General features: G+C 40.4%; 1 protein-coding gene across 9 annotated transcripts in view; it reads left to right on the top strand.

Moving 5' to 3' along the window:
* LOC307029173 (uncharacterized protein) overlaps positions 1-19,495 on the top strand; it is a 426,810-nt gene extending 407,315 nt beyond the window's left edge. Inside the window, exons 1-14 of one of the 9 annotated variants that reach the window (XM_079664903.1) lie at positions 13,045-13,685; positions 13,844-13,967; positions 14,245-14,322; positions 14,446-14,588; positions 14,870-14,965; positions 15,047-15,279; positions 15,825-16,003; positions 16,102-16,417; positions 16,499-16,616; positions 16,794-16,881; positions 17,114-17,231; positions 17,337-17,432; positions 17,523-17,717; positions 17,880-19,495. In XM_079664903.1, the coding sequence (XP_079521029.1) occupies positions 15,247-15,279; positions 15,825-16,003; positions 16,102-16,417; positions 16,499-16,616; positions 16,794-16,881; positions 17,114-17,150 (771 nt within the window). In that variant the 5' untranslated portion in view covers positions 13,045-13,685; positions 13,844-13,967; positions 14,245-14,322; ... (1 more) ...; positions 14,870-14,965; positions 15,047-15,246 and the 3' untranslated portion in view covers positions 17,151-17,231; positions 17,337-17,432; positions 17,523-17,717; positions 17,880-19,495. Of the gene's footprint in view, positions 1-9,471; positions 9,640-12,676; positions 12,765-13,044; positions 13,686-13,843; positions 13,968-14,244; positions 14,323-14,445; positions 15,280-15,824; positions 16,004-16,101; positions 16,418-16,498; positions 16,617-16,793; positions 16,882-17,113; positions 17,232-17,336; positions 17,433-17,522; positions 17,718-17,879 lie in introns of those variants that run through there. The other 8 variants (XM_079664899.1, XM_079664902.1, XM_079664900.1 and 5 more) reach the window with 8 other exon arrangements.
* Positions 19,496-19,981: the final 486 nt, after the last annotated feature.

A 19,981-nucleotide genomic window follows, 5' to 3' on the forward strand; every position in this document is an offset into this window, starting at 1 on the left:
GCCCTGGCGGACAATGCTGCGGCTCTGTAGGACCGTTCAGTCATGGTTGACTGGAACCGGTCCGCCTTTGCCGGCAGCGTGGGGTTCCTGCTCGGTGTAGTCGCCATTCTCGGGAGGAGGTGAGCTGCCACCAGCGGTTCCATCGGCGGTATGCGGAGCAGGCCGAGCCTCTCCATACCGTCGCAGTCTAGGGAGGAGGCACCCCTGGATTGGGGCCTTGTTGCTCTCCACGAGACCGACACCTCATCCAACATCTCTGGGAAGACCGGTAGGAGTTGCCTCTTTGTCCTCGTTGCTTGGGGCAAACGTTTCCCCTCGTAACGGGACCTGGAGGTCTCCTTGGCCATTTCGGGCCATGTGATGTCTAGTCTGGCTGCGGCACACTAACACACGGCCTGCAGGTCCATACTCAGACAGGGCGAAGCTGGCGTGCTATCGCCCGGGAGAGCAGCCATCGCTCCCGGCGTTGCCGCCTGAGCCGATGACATGAAGACGTTGTCTTCCTGCTCATCAGAGTCGGACAGGAGGAATCCAGAGGCATCCTCGTCGTCCTCCGTATAGTCCAACTCCAGGACATCTTCTGCCGGCGAGACCATGGTGAGGTCCAGCCGGGAGCCCCAGCTTGGTATAGCGTGGGGCCCCGCTCGCACGTCCCTCGCTGCCACCGAGTCCCAGCCTGACACGACGCGGGACACCGGTTCTGCAGCTGCCACTACCGGTGAGCCCCAGACCGACACAGTGCAGGGCTCCATCTCTGTGGCGGACGCCCTCGTGGCCTGATTTCCGTCCGGTAAATCAGAGGACATGAGGGAGTCCTGACCCGACAAGCTAGCTTGGCGAGCTAGCCGTCGGCGGAGGCTCTTCACAGTGAAACGGGCACAGTGCCCGCATGAGTCGGGGTTGTCGATAGCCTGCTGGGCATGTTGCAGCCCGAGGCAGGACGAGCAGACCTGGTGTGCGTCTGTGTCCGAAATCTTCAACCCGCAGCCGCAGAGCCGAGCCTCCGATTCCCTGGCTCCTCTGGTGTGAGGGAGAGACGTGTCCATCTTGTTCGCCATTATGGCGACGTGGGAAGGACGCGCTCGTAGCAGGTGCGTTGTCGAGAAAAAAATCCTCTCCAACCTGTCGTTAATCCGGAGAAAAGACGACGGTGTAGGATTTATTCCCGAAGAATATTAACTGGTGTGTTAATATTCTTTCTTTGTCCTATTCTTCTCTGGTGTGAGAAGAAAGAAAAAAGCATCCTCACTATCGTGGTGTCTGTAGCGAGGAAGGTAAGCTAGCAACAGGTGTGCTGCTAGCTTGAATCAAAACCTTACCTTTTCGATTTCCGGAGAAAAAATTAAAAAGGTGAGCTCGAGTGTGGTACTAACTGGTGTGTTAGCACCGACAGTCTTCTTGCAGAAGTATATATAAAAGTAGCCGGCGAGCGCCCGTCGACCGAAGTTAGCTTGGTTAGCTTGGTTCCGTCTGTGGACTGTGTGAGCTAGCCCGGCTACCCATATAGAGATGTGCTCTGAAGCGAGAAGAGGTGTTTGAATGACGCATGCGGCGTAGCGCAAGCTATTTATAGGGGGTGGATTCCCTGACGCTGACGTCAAGATCACCTGCCAATCAGGATTGGCGTAATGAGATTGATGATTCTGTTTGCTCCGCGGATGAGGCGCATCCCATAGTGAGACATCGAACGGAGTGTTATGAATGAGAACAGTAATTTCCAAGCATTGTATTTTTGTTTAAGGTAATAGTATTTTAACTATAAAATAAAACACTGCAATTTAAAAAGTATTGTATTTTTGTTTATGGTAATAGTGTTTCAATTGTAAAATAGAAACTTTAATGCTATAATTTTAAGTTACAATATCAGTATTGTTAAACTATTTATTATAGTATACTTCATGTCATGCTGGTAATTTACAGATTACCAGAAATGCAGGGAGACAGCAAACAATACATTTTAACAATGTATTCTTAATTGTTGAATGGTATCAAGACCATGTATTTTCTTATGCTAAATGATACATAATTTCATCCATAAAACAATCGATATTAATATCTAAACACATGGAGATTGCATTTTTAAAACAGTGGCGATAACAAAACACAAAGAATATTTAGCCATTTTAGAGACGTGCTGTAGTTGAAAAGGTGTCACGACCTCGACACAAACTGGAGAACGCCAAATGCACGACCCAGGAACACAGTCTTGAATGTAACAAACATTTTCTTTTTGATGTCATTGAACAGAAAATCCCTCTAAAATAAACTTAAACTAACAAAACAACAAAACCTGACAAGACTGGAAACGATCCTCTCTTTGCTGAGGTCTGGCACGACCACACGTGGGAACAAACATGAACTGACACAGGACAGGGGGGAGACAGGACTATTTAAACATGAGGTGAGTGGGAACAGGTGGAAACGATCAGGGTTGGGGCAGACGCTGACGATGGCGGGAAAACACACAAAGGGATGAAGTAACAGGGCCTGAAATGAGAAACAAGAGCGAAAATGAAACAGGAAATGGAAAAGGAGTCACAACATGAAACACGGGGACTTAACTAGAGATTAATGACATAAATAGACAGACCTGTCATGACGTGAATAAACATGAAAACCTTACTAAACATGAAATGACAGACATAATACATAAACATAACTAACACATTTGACGAGACACAACAAAAGGCACTGTTTGGCAAATACATTATCACTATTCTTAGATAATACACACTATTTGAAAACACTTTGAATACAAACAACCAAATGCATGCAGGAATGGACCCTGTAGCTACTGAACTTACAAACCTTACACGTGTAAGACATTTTGATAAGCTTGCAGAGTACAGTTAGCTTAACTTGCTTTTTCACTAAGCGGCCTGACGTCGGACTGTCAAACTTTGGCTAGGGTTACATAAATTAAGTCACAAAATTATTTGTATTAATTACTTTCTTTGTCTCTTGAGTCACCATGTCCATTGGGGGAGTTTACTTCCTGGTTCAGCAAAGGGCGTGGCCTAGCGCTGAGGACTAAATACTGCAAGGAGCCAATTGGGACAAACCACCTGCTTCCATGTTAAAGGGGGAATTTGGGTTTTGTCAGTGTCCTTTGTGTTTTCTGTTACCATTAATAATCCCTTGGTTTCAACTTGGTTTGGCCAAGCCACTATATAGGTTCCTTGGTTTTTCATTGTAGCAGGTCAGTTTGTTGAGTTAACACATAAGCGTTAAGTTGATGCCATGTTTCTTTGAGGTATTCTCTAGTGATGGCTAGATGAAGCCTGATGAAGCTTTGAAGCTTTCCAGCTTTCCAGCCAATTGGTTCGCAAAAGGGTTCATCTCATGAGGCTTCATCATAGGCTTCATTTGAACACAAACCCCCCTGTTGGTCAAAGTGTGTAAAACAGGCAGATTGGACATCTGAACAGTGTGCTCTATCTCACACCGACTTCCCAATGAGTAAAGCCTTAGAATAACTCTAAACAACAAACATAAAATCATATTTTCATGTTAAAAATATTGTATTTATTCCAGTTTAATGATTGTGATTGAACATTGCAAAGAGGGATTTGTATTCCTTAATAATATTCGTAAACTTAACCATGTTGTAGCCTGAGAAAGGCTAAACCATATCAAAGAATACATTTATTAGCTACATTATCTCATTTAGCTGTACTTTTTTAAACAAAAAAAAAGATGTAGGCCTATTGACCAGTCGTTGAACCAGGGACCTTGCCATTGACAGTCAACTGCTTTCCGGCTGAGCCACAGCACGTACACTTTCTGAAAACACTGCACTATATTTAGTCCTGTATTTATTCATTTATTTTTGTATTCCTACATTTATTTATGCTTTTATTTATTTATACGTATGACATGTTCCGACCTCTATTAATTATATCGTGTCAGCACCGGGCCCGGGTACAGGAGGGGTAATATCGTTCTTATTATACATCCATATGAGCATTGTGGTTCAACGGTTCAACCGATCTGAATCGCTTTCTGAAGCAGTCACGTGGTATTGACAGGCAGCGAGGCTTCGTTTGTCATCGGTGACGTCACTGGCCCAAAACGATACAAGCCTCAATATAAGGTTCAGAAAAAGCTTCGGGGATTACTCCTCGGCGCAATACGTAACATCACTAGTTGTAGCCTGAGAAAGGCATTGCACTTAGAACTACAAAAGCACGTTCATGTTAATCTAACAGCTCAGGCGATAAACTAGCACCCCGCCCCCCCATTTCAACCCAGTCTCATGGCATTTCGTGTTCACCAACACGATTTTTAATCTATTGATTCGTGTTCACCAACACGATTTTCTCCTTTTTTTCGTGTTGCACAGCACGATTTTAAAAGCAATGTATTTCTACTGGTAATGTGTTTCGTGCCTGCAGCACGTCTTTTTCTCCGGTCGGGTCGTGGAAGACCGGAAGCTGTGTGGTTCATAAAAACATGTTTTTACTCAATATCAAGCCACAATTATCTCTTTTATTTTAAATCGTATAATTTTGGACTTTTGTTGCCGTCTGTGAGGAAAATAAATGGGGCTCAGAGCCTCAGAATACTGAAATCTGTATTTTAAAATATTTTTTTCCTTCTAATTTCTTATTCTTTTCAAAATAACACACTGTTATTTAGTCACATATAACACACAATTATCCTTGCTTTTATTTATTGGTTTAATTCCATAATCTCTGGCTTTTTTGGTGTCCGTCAGGAACTGAATTTCAAAATAAAAATAACCGGAAACAGACGTAGGCCTCTAGGAGTTTAGGATGGCCGAAGACACTACACTACCCATAATACCCAGCTATCGTTTAGGACTACAGTCCCCGTGATTAATCTTCAAGCGCTGGGATTGGATGTTGGAGTGGCAGTGCGCCAAGGTTACGCCGAGCGTCAAACAGCTGTTTGAAGTGGAACAAAACCACGCCAGACTATCCAAAACTGGAATCGAACGCCCCCCCCAGAACTACACATGCTGGCTATTGTGTTTCGCAAAATGTTCCATGGGACGTCTCCACTGAACGTTTTTGTTTTTCCCACAATTAGAAGTTGCCAGTATTAAACACATTGGTGTTTCAAATGTAAAACATATAATTAATAAATGGGTGAAAATCGCTTGTGTCCATAATGCGCAGCATTAATATATACCCACGTGACAGCTCATTGTTACTTTGTAATTCTACTCCACAATTCAGAGGTTAACCTGATTGCCAAGTGCCAACAATCAGGAGAGATATTTGATAGTTGGTGCTTGAGAAGACTAAACATTTATCTGCAATTGACATGAATGGAAACGAGTAATAAAGTATTTTTATTACTTGTTATTCTCTACTAATAGTTAATTAAAGACTGTATAATGGATATTTTGCACATCCCTTTCAAGATTTCAAGATTTTCAAAGGTTATTGACATATCATATACACAACTACGGTGTATGCAATGAATGAAAATCTTGGGTCACAGGTTCCTCAACAGCACATTACAAGACATCTATCAATATGTGTTTGTACCTCCACCATTAAACTGTCATATTCTGCACATTTCTTATACTATCTACATACATAAGAGTATAATTCATATAATATCAGTTAAAAATAAGTGCTTCAACATAGTTAACATTGCAGGAAAGCAATATATTAGACGTTAAGTACTTTGTCAGACTTAATATTTATCTGTAGATACCCCCAAAGTTTTTTTCATATTTAAAAGAGGACCTTAATCTCAAGTATTATTTAATGTTTAAATAAAGGTTAATTCGTTTTTCTTTTTTGCACATCCTCCTATTAATATCTTTGTACATCCTGCTCTAAACTGTTTTATTGTAGACATCACTTACAGTATCTTCTTGATTTTTTATATTCTATATTTCTATCACAGACCTTCTACTTTCCCCCTATGAAAGTATGTACTCTTAATATTTTTTTAATCAAATATAACATAAAAACAATAATTCAATAACGTGCTTTAACCACTAGGCGGTGCACACAAGGTACACACAGCTATAATAACTTTGTATTATTAGTGTAGGACACTTATGTATGTACAACATCTGAAGATGTGTAGTTTTATTCATGTTTTCACATCATTTTATAGCATATTGCCATACTATTTCAGACTCAGTATTTACATACTTATATTCAAAGAAAATCAAAGTCCTTTTATGTCAGCTGTGCACCGTTATGGTGTAAATATAATCTATCTACGAATTAGATCAAATATAAAAGTCAGCCGAATTAAGGTTGATACTGCAAGGAGACGTATTGTGTGAAGAGAAATGGAAGATGTTGTTTAATTGTTGATATATTTATGATCCACGTTAAGTATTCAGTTTCGGCAGCATTTCTTCCAGTTTTTCCAAAGGTCTTCTCATCAGGGCTCTATAAATAAAGAACTACGGCAGATCTGTAATATGTAATGCAGCCAAACCGTGTATTACAATGCCGTTATGTGATGGCTTTCAAAGAGAAAAGCAAGAACCCTCGGAAATAAGTATTACTTTATTCTTTTAAAATGTTTTCCAGATTTCATATCATATAAACACCAAATCCCAGCATGCATTGCGGCTAAAACATCCAATCAGCGAGCTTAAACCATAGCTGAGGATCTTGGGTAATCACTCGAAATGCCTACGTCTGTTTCCGGTTATTTTTATTTTGAAATTCAGTTCCTGAAGGACGCCAACAAAGCCCGAGATTATGGAATTAAACCAATAAATAAAAGCAAGGATAATTGTGTGTTATTGGTGAGTAAATAACAGTGTGTTATTTTGAAAAGAATAACAAATTAGAAGGAAAAAAAGATTTAAAAAATACAGATTTCAGTGTTCTGAGGCTCTGAGCCCCATTTATTTTCCTCACAGACGGAAACAAAAGTCCGAAATTATACGATTTAAAATAAAAGCAATAATTGTGGCTTGATATTGGGTAAGAACATGTTTTTATGAACCACACAGCTTCCGGTCTTCAACGACCCGACCGGAGAAAAAGACGTGCTGCAGGCTAGAAACACACTAACAGTAGAAATACATTGCTTTTAAAATCGTGCTGTGCAACACGAAAAAAAAGGGGAAAATCGTGTTGGTGAACACGAATCAATAGATTAAAAATCGTGTTGGTGAACACGAAATGCCATGAGACTGGGTTGCCCATTTTGCATTTTGAAATGCTCCCGATTTCTGAGGTCTCAAGGTTAGTAAGTATGAGCCGAGATAACTTAGAACTTTATTTTGGCCAACTCTGCATCTTTGTGCAACGTATACTCAAACAGCGATAGGAAGAGCCAACTGCCTGACTCGGACATGCTGTGGAGTGAATCGTGGTCAGGTCACCTCTGAGAGGGAGTTGGTTGACAGCTAAAAAAAAGCTATAATATCAACGACAGCTGACACGTAATAACGGTTCCGTGCCAGCTGATCTGTGTGCACCAAAGTACTCATTTCCTTATTTATTTCCTGGCGTATCTGTCTCTCTCTCCACAAACTCTCACATGAAATGTGTTCTTTTGATGTGGCATGCCTTAGCAGTCCTTTATCAGTCTGTAATGCGTGTTTCCAGTCGCAAAAACCTTTGACAGTAAAAGCCGCATCAGATGAAGACGTATTTACTTTAAACTGTCTACAGGGGAAACAAAAGGCTGCCTCTGCTTTTAACGAATATTCAAGCCATGGTCTGTTGTAGTACCATGCAGTGGCAAAAGTGCGCTTCTTTCCTGAAAACAATCTCCCTGGATAACGATCCAGTTTCACCTGGTTGGGTTTATTAACCCGAAGATCACCTGGGGCTGTTGGTCTTTGAGCAGCTGCTGGCCCAAAAGTAGCCAACCTGTTGATGTGCTGCAAGATAGCGTAGTGGAGGCACCGGCACGGAGGAGGATGCTGGCTGGTGTGGTACAGGGTGTGGCAACGCAGGTGGTGATGGTAGGGGCACAAGGAGCTGTGCCTCGGAGGACAGCGTTGGTGGAGGCCGCCTTGATGAGTCAAGCGCTCGCTAACTCAGCCCCGGGGTTTGCCGAGGTCAAGCTTGTGACATTAAGGCGTGCAGGTGCAGGGTCGCCAGCAGCAACATCGGCTGCAGTTCTTTCATCGCTATTTCATTTGAATAAATCCTTAGACCTTTTAAGCCAATTTCCGATGTCCATTTTGTAATTCAATCAGAAATGGGATTCTACATAATGCACAATAAACAATAAACAAATCCAGAATAGGCGGCAGAGTGTGGCGCTGTGATTGGTCTAAATGTGGACGAATCACAAATCACAACAGACAAATGAATTTATTTGAGGTAGCCTGCAAATTATTATTTTTTTACTATCTGACATCACATACATCGTAGCATAAAAGTTCAGCGTTTATTTATAATAAAAAAAATAAAAAAATAAAAAATGTAAATGTTATAAATAATAAAAAACGTGTTTATTGGGGGAGGGCAGGAATGTCAAATGGGAGGGCCTGGCCCTGGCCCTCCCACGGCGCCGGGCATGCTGGCTTGCTCTATAATGAATGATACAATTCAAATGCAACGCCAACAACAACTCAACAGCAACAACGCAAACTACGACAACAACCCACACATTGCGCATTGTTTAGAGCGGTTATAAAGTGTTGAAGCGCTCAACTTTGAAACTGTTTCAACTGAATCGCGTGATTGGACCGCGAACCAGTCAAGTGATTCATTCAGGAAATTAAGCAGTTGCTGGTTCGGACGTCAGATGTCACGTGATTTGAAGCAGTTGCTGCTTCGGACGTCATATGTCACGTGATTTGAAGCAAGATTCGAAGCACTGCTTCTATGGAATAGGAAGTCCAGGGTTGAAGCTCTTTTCGAAGCTTCAGTGTCAAACTGCCATCACTAGTATTCTCTGTTGACCTCTTTTATCGGCCTAATTATTAGAAATTATTGATTTATGATGTTTTCTGTGGACTTTTGGTTAAATAAAAAACCCAGTTTATTTAAACCACTCCTGTGTCCTGTTGTTCATACCCCTCACTGTTTATTCATCTTTCAATTCATTCTAAATGTTATTCTGCAGATTGTGTACATTACTTTTCACTTTACTTCTTTTTGCACTACTGGTTAGAAGCTAAACTGCATTTCGTTGTCTCAGTACCTGTAATCTGTGCAATAACAATAAAGTTGAATCTAATCTTGAGCAGGAACAAATGTATTTACTTAGTACAGGGGTGGGGAACCTCCGGACCCCGGGCCGTATACGGCCCGCGAGACCATTTGGTACGACCTCGAGGTAATTTATAAACACACGCAAAAAAGAAAGAAAATTGAAATCTAGACCGCAAACAAATTAAACAAGCGACTGCCTGTTTTTCCTAGCCAAGGTCAGGGTCCTTGAACACAACACGAGCCTAACGTGTCATCACGTGGCATATGTCTCGTCTGACAGGGGTGCAGTTCTGCCGGAGAGCACCAGAACGCGGCTCCGGCACTTCCAAAAATGGCAGTACCCATAAGGAGCCGTACACATGCCGCTGTTTTTGTGTGGCTGTGTCTTTAGTTGAAAGCCCAGTGGCGATCTTTTTATCTGTCATACTGATCATACAGTCAATAGCTTTGTTGTTATTAGCATCTGGTTAGCTAGCTATGCTAACGAATATAAGAAGATTTTTCTACAACCAGTGAGGTAAAGGCACATCTTTATAAGATCATTATAGTTATAAAACAAATAAGATAATAAAGTAAACAGGTATAAAATACTATATGACAGTAACATAAAGTTGTTATTAATAAACACGAATACAGTTTGAAAGGGGATTGATTTGTAAAATATCCATAAAGAAAAATAAATCTGCTTAGGCTACAGTTCTGTTTCATATGGATGTTGAGAGATGTATCCATAGATCTCTTAATGTTACTCTCAAAGTGCATCAGATTGATGCTTTTCACTTCAACATTTAAAAAAAATCTTCCCGGGAGAGCATGCCCCCCGGACCCCCCTAGAGGAGGTGAAGACCCCCCTTAGATGATGTTAGGTCGCCCACCACTTAAATCATGTTCACATGGATAGGAAACTAAATACATTTGCACACATCTTGTATCCATATCTTTCTGTTGTGGTGGTCATGCCAAAACCGTGCACGTGCATGCATGCGCGAGTCATGGTAAAATATCTGGATTAAGACGTTGCTTTTTCTTTGCACAGCATGAAAGAAAGGCCAAATGAATGGGCCGTGATTTTAGTATGTTTAAGCAGAGGTCAATAACTTGTACGGCCCTCAGAGGATATTGTAAAAATTGAAATGGCCCTTGAGAGGAAAAAGGTTCCCCACCCCTGACTTAGTACATATCTGACATTAACGATTAAACACATTTGTGCATTCTTTATAAATGCAAACTGGTCAAGACCACTGACGGAAGTAGTTTTGCAAAGTTGTGGTTCTGTCTTTTACATGTAGGATTCAACCCCCCTTGTATTGATTTGTTTTAAAATGAACAGACACTTGAGTCATTCATTTGTATTGATATAATAATTGTTCATCTACAACGAAGAACGCAAATTCCGTCATTGCAAACCGAGTCAAGCCGACTCCGAGCTGTCCGACTTCAGGCAAGCTTTTTGAGACCTCCCCGAGCTGCAATCGGCAATTCTCGTCTACTTTCGAGCCGCCACAATAATAATAAAAATGATGATTATTACCTTACTTTTGTCAATTTTTATTCCTCTGTGTTGCGTTTGTAAGGTGCAAAGACACATTCTTTGTATAAATCAGCACCACATTTGTAGTTCTTCCGGTTTGCAAAGACATAGGGTCTTACAAATAATATATATCTACTAAATATATAAAATATCTAGCCAAACTAGTAATTACACTGCATCAAGATGATATATATTAAGAAAAATATGTTGGTTTATTTTAGCTATAAATGGGTTTTTTCGGTTGGTCCTTTCTTTTTTGGTTACTGTGATCTTCTACAGAACATTGTTGGTTACTGTGATTATCTACAGTACATTGTTGGTTACTGTGAATATCTACAGTACATTGTTGGTTGTGAATATCTACAGTACATTGTTGGTTACTGTGATTATTTAGAGTACATTGTTGGTTACTGTGAATATCTACAGTACATTGTTGGTTACTGTGATTATTTAGAGAACATTGTTGGTTACTGTGAATATCTACAGTACATTGATGGTTACTGTGAATATCTACAGTACATTGTTGGTTACTGTGATTATTTGCAGTACATTGTTGGTTACTGTGATTATTTAGAGTACATTGATAGTTACTGTGAATATCTACAGTACATTGTTGGTTACTGTGAATATCTACAGTGCATTGTTGGTTACTGTGATTATCTACAGTACATTGTCAACCCGGTATCACGGCAAGACGTGAACATGTGAAGATTTACCATGCTGGGAGACGTGAATATGTCACGGTTTTGTCCCTTCAAAACGTGACAGTTACACGGTATTGTTAACCCATGTTAACCAGTGGAGAAATACCCGGAAGTGCCAAGCAAAGGCTCTACCACACCTATTGGTTGGTTTTTATTGTCAAAATTAGATGTTTTTAATTTATTTTTTAATCCTCACACTCGATTTCGCCGATGTTCTTGTGGCCCTAGCTGGTCGACACCTCTTTCAGCAGAAACAAAGGCTACATTCATGTATTACATCGATGTTAATCCCCTTCAAGCGTGACAGTTACACGGTATTGTTAACATGGAGAAATACCCAGAAGTGCCAAGCAAATGGTCTACCGCGCCTATTGGTCGGTTTTTATTGTCAAAATTAGATGTTTTTAATTTATTTTTTAATCGTCACACTCGATTTCGCCGATTTTCTTATGGCCCTAGCTGGTCGACACCTCTTTTAGCAGACACAAAGGCTACGATGTTAATCCATTTGTGTTGTTGTGGAAATACCGGACGTGACGTTGTGTGATCGCTTAGCCACTGAACTCCGTGAAAAATAAACACCACTAAGGTTCAAGGTTCAAGTTTTTTTTTATTTTGCCCCCGTCACCTAGCAACCAGCTGCAGTCACAAGTGCCGGTAATAATTTCTGACACTAGGCAAAATATTTTCAAACTGTTTTCAAACTGTTTTCAAAACTGTTTTCAAAACTGTTTTCAAAACTGTTCAATATGGAGTCAGATCTAGCTGTACTTATTTTGGTGTTATGTTTAAATTATTTTCCAGAGGTCGCAACAGGCCCCCCATCAGTCTGCTCCTTGCTCCCTATCTAAACAAAATTGTTGCAGTAAGATTTGTATAACAAAAGCAGTTAAATAAATAAATTAGCTTTATAATGAATCCCAACAATATGAAAACCAAACAGGGTTCAGAAATATTTTCACTTCATATTATTTTATGTATGTAATATAAAGAAGACATCTCCAATTGCCCGTATATTTAAATTCACAAATTAAATAGGTTTACTTTTCTTTCATTGCGTTTACTATTTGGGTGAGTACATTTAAAAACGAATCCAGCTGAAACCGTTGTAGCCGTTGATGGGACGTTACAAGCCTTATATTTATTTTAAAACTCATTCGTCACCGTCACCCGTTGCATCCTCGGATATGGTACACCGCGAAGTGTACATCAGATGTATCCTCTAAATCTGGGGAAAGAAGGCTGCATTTGCGGGCCGCATTCGGAGGAGTCATGTCTTTTTTTTAAATTGGGACAGCCTTCGTTTGGCGGAAGTGACGTATACAGTCTCCGAATGCATCCTCAGGAGGATGCGCCCGCCGAATTGGGACACAGCTATAGTGCAGTGGCGAGTCCTACAACCCGGAAGTGAGTTAGCATTTTACAACTATTGGTTCCCTCGTCTCAGAGTCAATGGGATTTCTCCATAGGATTTTGGAAAATAGCTCGAAATAAGATCTGTGGAAAACGAACCTGCTTGATAAATGCACCTTTTGTTCAGCCGGATAATCTCCACATATCTACCCTACTTTTATCATTTTCGAATCATAAATCTAATGGCCAGAAGCAAAATGCTAACATTATGCTATAAACGAACTACAGACCATGGATGTATAATAAGAACCTTTAGAATAATTACTTTTAGAAGTACACCAAAACATAACTGCTAACAATGTAAATGCTGTGTTGGAAACAAAGTTAATGTAAGAAAATGTTGAGTTAAATACTTTTGGCACTGTATATACAAAGCTTGGAAAAATGCCTATTGTGGCTGTCATACTTGCATACAGTGGCAACTAATAGTATTGTGAAGAAATGTCATGACAACCATCTACAGACTGTTACTGCACGCTGATTGTTGTGGTCCTATTTAGGACAAAACGTTCAGAGCTGTCCTTGTTCCAGTCCGCCCCTGATTGATTGGTGCTTTAACTCGTAAATTACCCCCAATGTTAAAGCTTGTTGATGATATGTGAGATTGTAAATTGTCATGCATTCTAAAGTGTTCACTGTATTTTTTTCCTTCAACAGATACCAAACCAAAGCAAGATCAAACAGCACTTTTAAGAGCCTTTTTCAATTTCTTCTCTTCTCCCTCCTCAGAGCTATATTCCCTACATTTCTTCCTGTCTTCTCCCCATTTTTACCATCTTCACCTCTGTCTCTTTACCACTTTCTCTTGTGTATTTATACGCATGCAAACACACACACCTGTGTGTGTTTTGATTTCTAGTTCCTGAAATGGCTGCTAAACAAGAAAAGGAACAGCTAGAAGATGCCGTTTTGAAGGTACATTTTTTTATTTCAATTGTATTGGTTTTGTGCCCGATGTACTGATTAGGTTGATTGATTATGTGCTTGTAATTTTGTAATGCTTGTAAGTGAATAGGAATACACTGGGAATGAAACACAGCTTGTTGTGAAAATGCATGACTACTTTATTGAAGGAGGAAGAAGACAGGGCCAAAGCAGCATCTAACAGGAGCAGAATACGCTGGGTTGGCAAAGATGCTCAGGGGTGTCCTCTAAAAAGGAGTAGCAGAAGTGGGGCAACCTGCCGACGTACTGAAGGTTTGTGCATGTATACAGGTATTCATGATTAACATATCATTTTTGTTTTGATTGTTCACAACATGATTGGTACAGCATGTTTCAGCTTAGAGAGGTATTGAACAAATGTCTGTTATTCCGTCGTACATAGAAAAATAGGCCATTGTAATAAATAGTTAGAGTTGGTTAGAACTGTTAGAACTCTTTTAATCCATAACATTTGCCTGCGATTGCCTCCTGTTCTCTGTAATTATTATCTGTTACCAATATATCTATTATTATAATTATTATTTTTCAGCCAGAACTCTTGCCATTGACAGTCCAGTGACTGTGGAACCAGCTGGAGCAACCTCTGCAGTACCCCCTCAGCTTTTTGGTAGGATGACATTTACTATCATTGAAAGTTAGGAAATGTGTCAACATAACATCAAACGAATACGTGATGCAAAATGAGTACGCTTTTGTGATGCTGAACATTTTCTTTTTTGTTTGTTTCCAGAAGATGAGATTCAGCAATTGCAGGAGCTTTTGGTTGATCAACCATCAACCTCTTCCTCATGGTGCCTGCGCCAAAGTGCTGCCCAATTGGAGTGGCAAAAGGCAAGGTCCCATCACTTGGACAGCTTGCTGTCTTCAACTATGGTACCCGAAAGGAGATGCTCACATTGCTCCACTCCTGCGGTCCTTCGCTGCAGAGAATGCATGCCCCTTGAATGGTTGTGTCATGACTGTGACATTTCTAAACACAGCATACACACCCTAGATAACAGGGAGTCCTTCAATGAAGGATATTTCAAATGTATTCCACCAACAATGTCACTAGTCAAGACAAATGACATGGTCACTTTTAGCCCCAAGTGGTTATTTTATAACTTTCCTAATGTGCTGGTAGTTTAAGACATATTTTTAACCCCTCTTCACAGATCGTCTTCTGCCCACTGGTAGGCCTTCACACTCATGTAACCCTGAAGGTGTTACAGAGTCTATAGGCAGGCCTGTCATTTTCATCTGCATTAATGGTATGATTTTAAGTGTTCTTTTTGTCACCCTAACACAGGTAATGAATGCGATTGTTTTTACTAAACTGTGTTTGTTATTAGGGCGTTATGATTTGCATCTCCCCAAGAGGGTGTGCAACACATGCCATTACGAATGGACACCTGATTGGGGAGACCTCATTAGAAGCGGTTACTGGCCAGCTTCTGTGAACGGAGAAACGTTATATTCCACGGATGTCTTCAAATCTTTTGAGGACCTGAAGACTGTGGCACCAGGTTTGTCCAGATAGGCCTTTTTACAGATGCTGGAACGGAGGAAACAGCATTATGGGAGGGTAAGATGACTTTCACTGAGTATTGCATAAGTAGAGGGCATTGTGAAAGGATGCATTTTATTTTGTGTAGTTGAAACATGTTGATTGGAAATATGTTTATGTCAAAATAACTACATTGAAAAGCTTACAATGTTACTGAAAGTAGTTTAGCTAGTGTTACATTAGAGCTAAAAACCTAGCACTGGTCGATGTAGGACATACTGTATAAGTTCAAACATATCATAATCCAACTATTGTTCTTTACTGAACAACACAATTTGTATGATGAAAAACATTGTGTTCTTCTGTTGGAAAAAATGAGATTCTGTATTGTATTGTACTGTAGAGAAAGTAAAGTCATGGTGCATATGACAAAAGCTGAAATAATGCTCCTTCTCTTCCAGCATCTGCCAATCCTAACCTGACCTTCACTTTTCAGGATATCGTGTGTTAGGGATACTCCTAATTGTGCCTCCCTCTTGCCTCCAACCACTGTGAAAGTCTTCCTGTTTCCTTGTATTATTCTGATATGTGTAAGGTAACAATTTTGCTTCTCAAACTTCCAGACAGGAAAAATCCATGGAGATGTCTTCCAAAGAAGCTTTCTGGAGTATATGGCCTGCCAGTACGAGTGCCAGAAAATGACGTGTGAGGAACCCTTCTCATGCCCAGCTTGTACTCCCAAAATGTTGGCTGTGTCAGTGGATGGGAATAGGAAACAGTACCGTTTCCGACAGTCACAGAGGTACATCTTTTTTGTATGTCAATTGAATTTAAGAAGTAGCCTATCAATGATGATAATAATGAATTGAATATATATTTTTGGTATACATGTGGTAACAGCCAGTGGTCAGCTGCTCGAGAGACAGAAAGAAGAGCCAGCAGGCTTGATGAAGAGGGTTTAGAGGTGGCTGTATGTAGACATGGAGGGCGACTGAAAGCTCTCAACATGTTCAGAGGAGAAATATTTGCCTACCTCTTGTTCGTTCAAACGCAGTTTCAAGCTACAAACGTGCATTTTTATTGGACAGATATTGCTTGTAAATACTGGCCCTACCTCGAGAAAGTGGCAAAGACAATGCCAGAACTGCGACCTTTGCTGAGCATGCAACCGTTTCTCTCGGTCATGCATGCCAAGGCCCATTCCACAAAGTGTGAGGTAGGCCCACTCTTATATTATTGTGATTGTAAGAATTTTTTTTTATTAATCTATGACATATAATATATGTATATTTGTTAGATTGTGTGGAGTGGGAGAAATTTGGAGGGTGCTGGTTCGAAGGCCGGGGAAGAATTGGAGATGGTGAACAGCTTTCTGTCACGTTGTGCCATCACAACTAAGTACATGACAAAATCAGGTATGTCCTCTTGTCATTAGACCAACATAATTCTGTATTGAATTTATTATCCATCTCTTACTTTACTTTATCTTTGTCTTTGATGTAGTCTGTTTCAACAGTACTAGAGTTTTTATGAGTTGATTTCCAAATACCCAAGTTATATTATCTACTTGTCAATTTTACTTTTAAAAACAGCTCGCAATGACATGTTGACTCTCCATGCAATGGGATGGAACAGACGGAAGCAGGAAAACCTTCATGTCGTGTTGGCCAAGAGATCAAGGTAATTGGCCATGTAAGCATAGGCATGACAAGATTAGATTTGTAAGACTAATGTGCAAACCTGTCACAAACAAATAATTGTCCAAGCTGGTAAAGTGTTGGATACTGAGTGCTTGCGCAGGTCTGGAAAAGTTTGAATGATTAATTACTGTTTTCAAGACATAAAAAGTTATGGAAATTTGTGTGAAAATCTTGAAAATACATCTGTATCGGCAACATCTTTTTTACAACAGAAAATCACAATGTTGGAGGGTGAGACTCAAAAAATGAAGGACACCTGCGAAGAGCTTGGATGCCCTGAGGACAAAGTCCAACAATGGGTTAATGATGTTAGAGACTGGGCAACAAACGGTATGCTGTTTCCTAACTTGATAATATAACATTGTTATTTAAAGTATAGTATTAACACCTATGTTTTCTTTGTCCTCAAACTGTGTTTCTTGTTATTTACCCAAGACAACACATCAGGCGACAATCAGTCTCTCCAGATATCCATTGAGCAGCTATTTCTAGGGCTTTGCCAAAAGAAAGCTTTCCTCTATAGACACACTGGTAAGTTATTATTATTCAGTTGCAGTCATGTAATTAAAAAATTCCATTGAACATTGTTTCTGTAATCTTTTTTACATTTACGTCATATAGATAGCAATAAGATTCGGCAGTTGCGTCGCAAAAGGTTAAGGAAGAAAAAGACCAAACTCTTAGCGGCAATACGCCAGTACAACACCGGACAGCCTCCTGAAGGAGAAATCCAGGAAGAAGAGGTGGAGAGAAGACTGTCTGAAGAACAGCAAACAACAGACAGTCTAATATGGCCATGGGAAGTGCAAAGTGATGGTAAGAGCTTCTCTTGTTTGTGTTTATATAATATGTTTATTTTCTGGCACTAAGCAAGATCTATAACACCAGCTTCCCAGTTAATGGACTATGACCGGTCACTTATCCTACTGGTGCATGTCTTGGTCGGTAATGGTATGCTTGCTGTTCCTCTCTCTTCAGAATCGGTGTCCATTTTGGCCCAAAAAAAAGTCTTTGATGCCTACATGGGCAAAAGGAGACTTGTGGAAGAGAGGGCCATAATTGTGAGGGAGATGAGGCAGCACTGCCTTTATCTGAGAAGTCAGGCTGACAAGATCAGGATGCAGATGCAACATGTGTCATGTGGAGGACATAGTGGTAAATTCCACTAATTGTACAGCAGGGGTGGCCAACCAGTTAGAGGTTGACAGCCAATAATTTCTCTGCGTTACTGCAAAGAGCCACATCATACACATAGGCACACATGCTGGGTGTATGTCCCCCCACCTCTCTCTCTCCTTTCTGTGTGCTCCCTCAGTCTCTTCCTCTATGTGCCACTCTCTCTCACACATAGAACATGAACATCTAAACATTTACAATAATTGACCCACACACTCAGACACACCCTCCCTCACACAGACACACATACCTCTGCTCAGTCAGAATTCTTGTTAATGTCACACATCATGATATTGACTGAAATGTACTTAACCTCTCCTACCAGTATTAAGACCAGAGGACAGTTATCGTCAACCAATAACATTGTGTGCACTCTCACACACAACTTCTCACTTCAAATAATGTGAAAAAAAGTTGTTATCTTACTATGCATGTTGCTTCTTTGAACTAAGTGAACATTCTGGAATGAATTGCCTTGAACAATCCTTAAAAATGTGGCTTGTGAGGAATATGTAAACGTTTGTATTTAAAACAAACCCAGGACTAAGGTTGGTTCAAACATTGCTATGTATTGTATTTTAGTTAATTCTCCTCACATGATAACTATCTCAACATTTACCTAACCCTCTGACTGACAGAAGCTTTGCTGACAGAGATGCACTTTCTCTATTTTTTATTTCTTTACCACAATTCACCTATTCGGGAGTCGTTCTGTGTCAGCAACCAGCTTTCCGTGAGCAGGCCCTCTCTCACACTCACACACACACCTACCTACAACTACAAAGTGTTGCCGTTTAGGTTTGAAAGCATTATATTGAGTTGTTACGGTTTTATCTGAGTTATTATCTTCAAAAGCAGAACTCTCCCTTCACTGTCACATTGCGAGTGCAGTAAAGCCTGCCTCCGGTGCTGCAGGATCTGCATTCTGATTGGCTAAATCACTTCTGTGTTGAAAACTCTGTAACGATTGGCCTGGAACTTGTATGTGTTTACCCTTTGTGAACTGGGATACATATGTGCAAAAAAACACACAAAATAAAAATTCTATATGAATTGAAGTTCACAAACCATGGTTTACGTGTCAACTCACTAATTTCTTTGTTGATGTTCACGCATCTGTTATCTGATTAAATAAATGCTATTTTAGCCCACTTCCTTCCAACTGGACAGATATTATCCCATATACCCATAGTCCGACAGGTATTCACCTGGCTTTCTTAAAGTGAAACAGGTACACAAGTTAACAAAATACTACATTTATTGTCATGTTTCTCACACTATGAATGTACCATTACAACAGCATTCATCTACATATAAGAGGCAATGTAAGCTGTGTCCAAGTTCTGACACCCATGTGCAACATCTCAACTGGCTCATATCTTGTCTTATTAATGTTTCTCATAACTAATTGTATTAAAATAAACTAATTTTCCATTAACCAGCTTGTCACTGGAGTCTCAATGTTCGTCACACCCTCTGAATGTACCATTACAACAGCATTCAGCTACATATAAGAAAACATACAAGTGTGTCCAAGTTCCGACACCCTGTGCAACACCTAAACTGGCTCATATCAGAATCAGAAATCCTTTATTAGTCCCACAGGGGGGACATTTCCGCTTGTTAAAGCTAAAGTGGCATAGCAGCGAAACAAAATGCATACCACAGAATAAGCTAAAATATTAATTATATTATATATAATTATATTTAAAAGCCCCGGGGGTGGATGAGATCCGCCCAGAAATGCTGAAGGCTCTGGGTGTTGAGGGACTGTCATGGTTGACACGTCTCATCAACGTTGCGTGGAAGTCGGAAACAGTACCGAAGGAGTGGCAGACCGGGGTGATGGTCCCCCTTTTTAAAAAGGGGGATCAGAGGGTGTGTGCCAATTACAGAGGCATCAC

This window comes from Notothenia rossii (assembly GCF_949606895.1).
Source record: "Notothenia rossii genome assembly, chromosome: 2".
In the NCBI taxonomy this organism is placed as follows: Eukaryota; Metazoa; Chordata; class Actinopteri; order Perciformes; family Nototheniidae; genus Notothenia; species Notothenia rossii.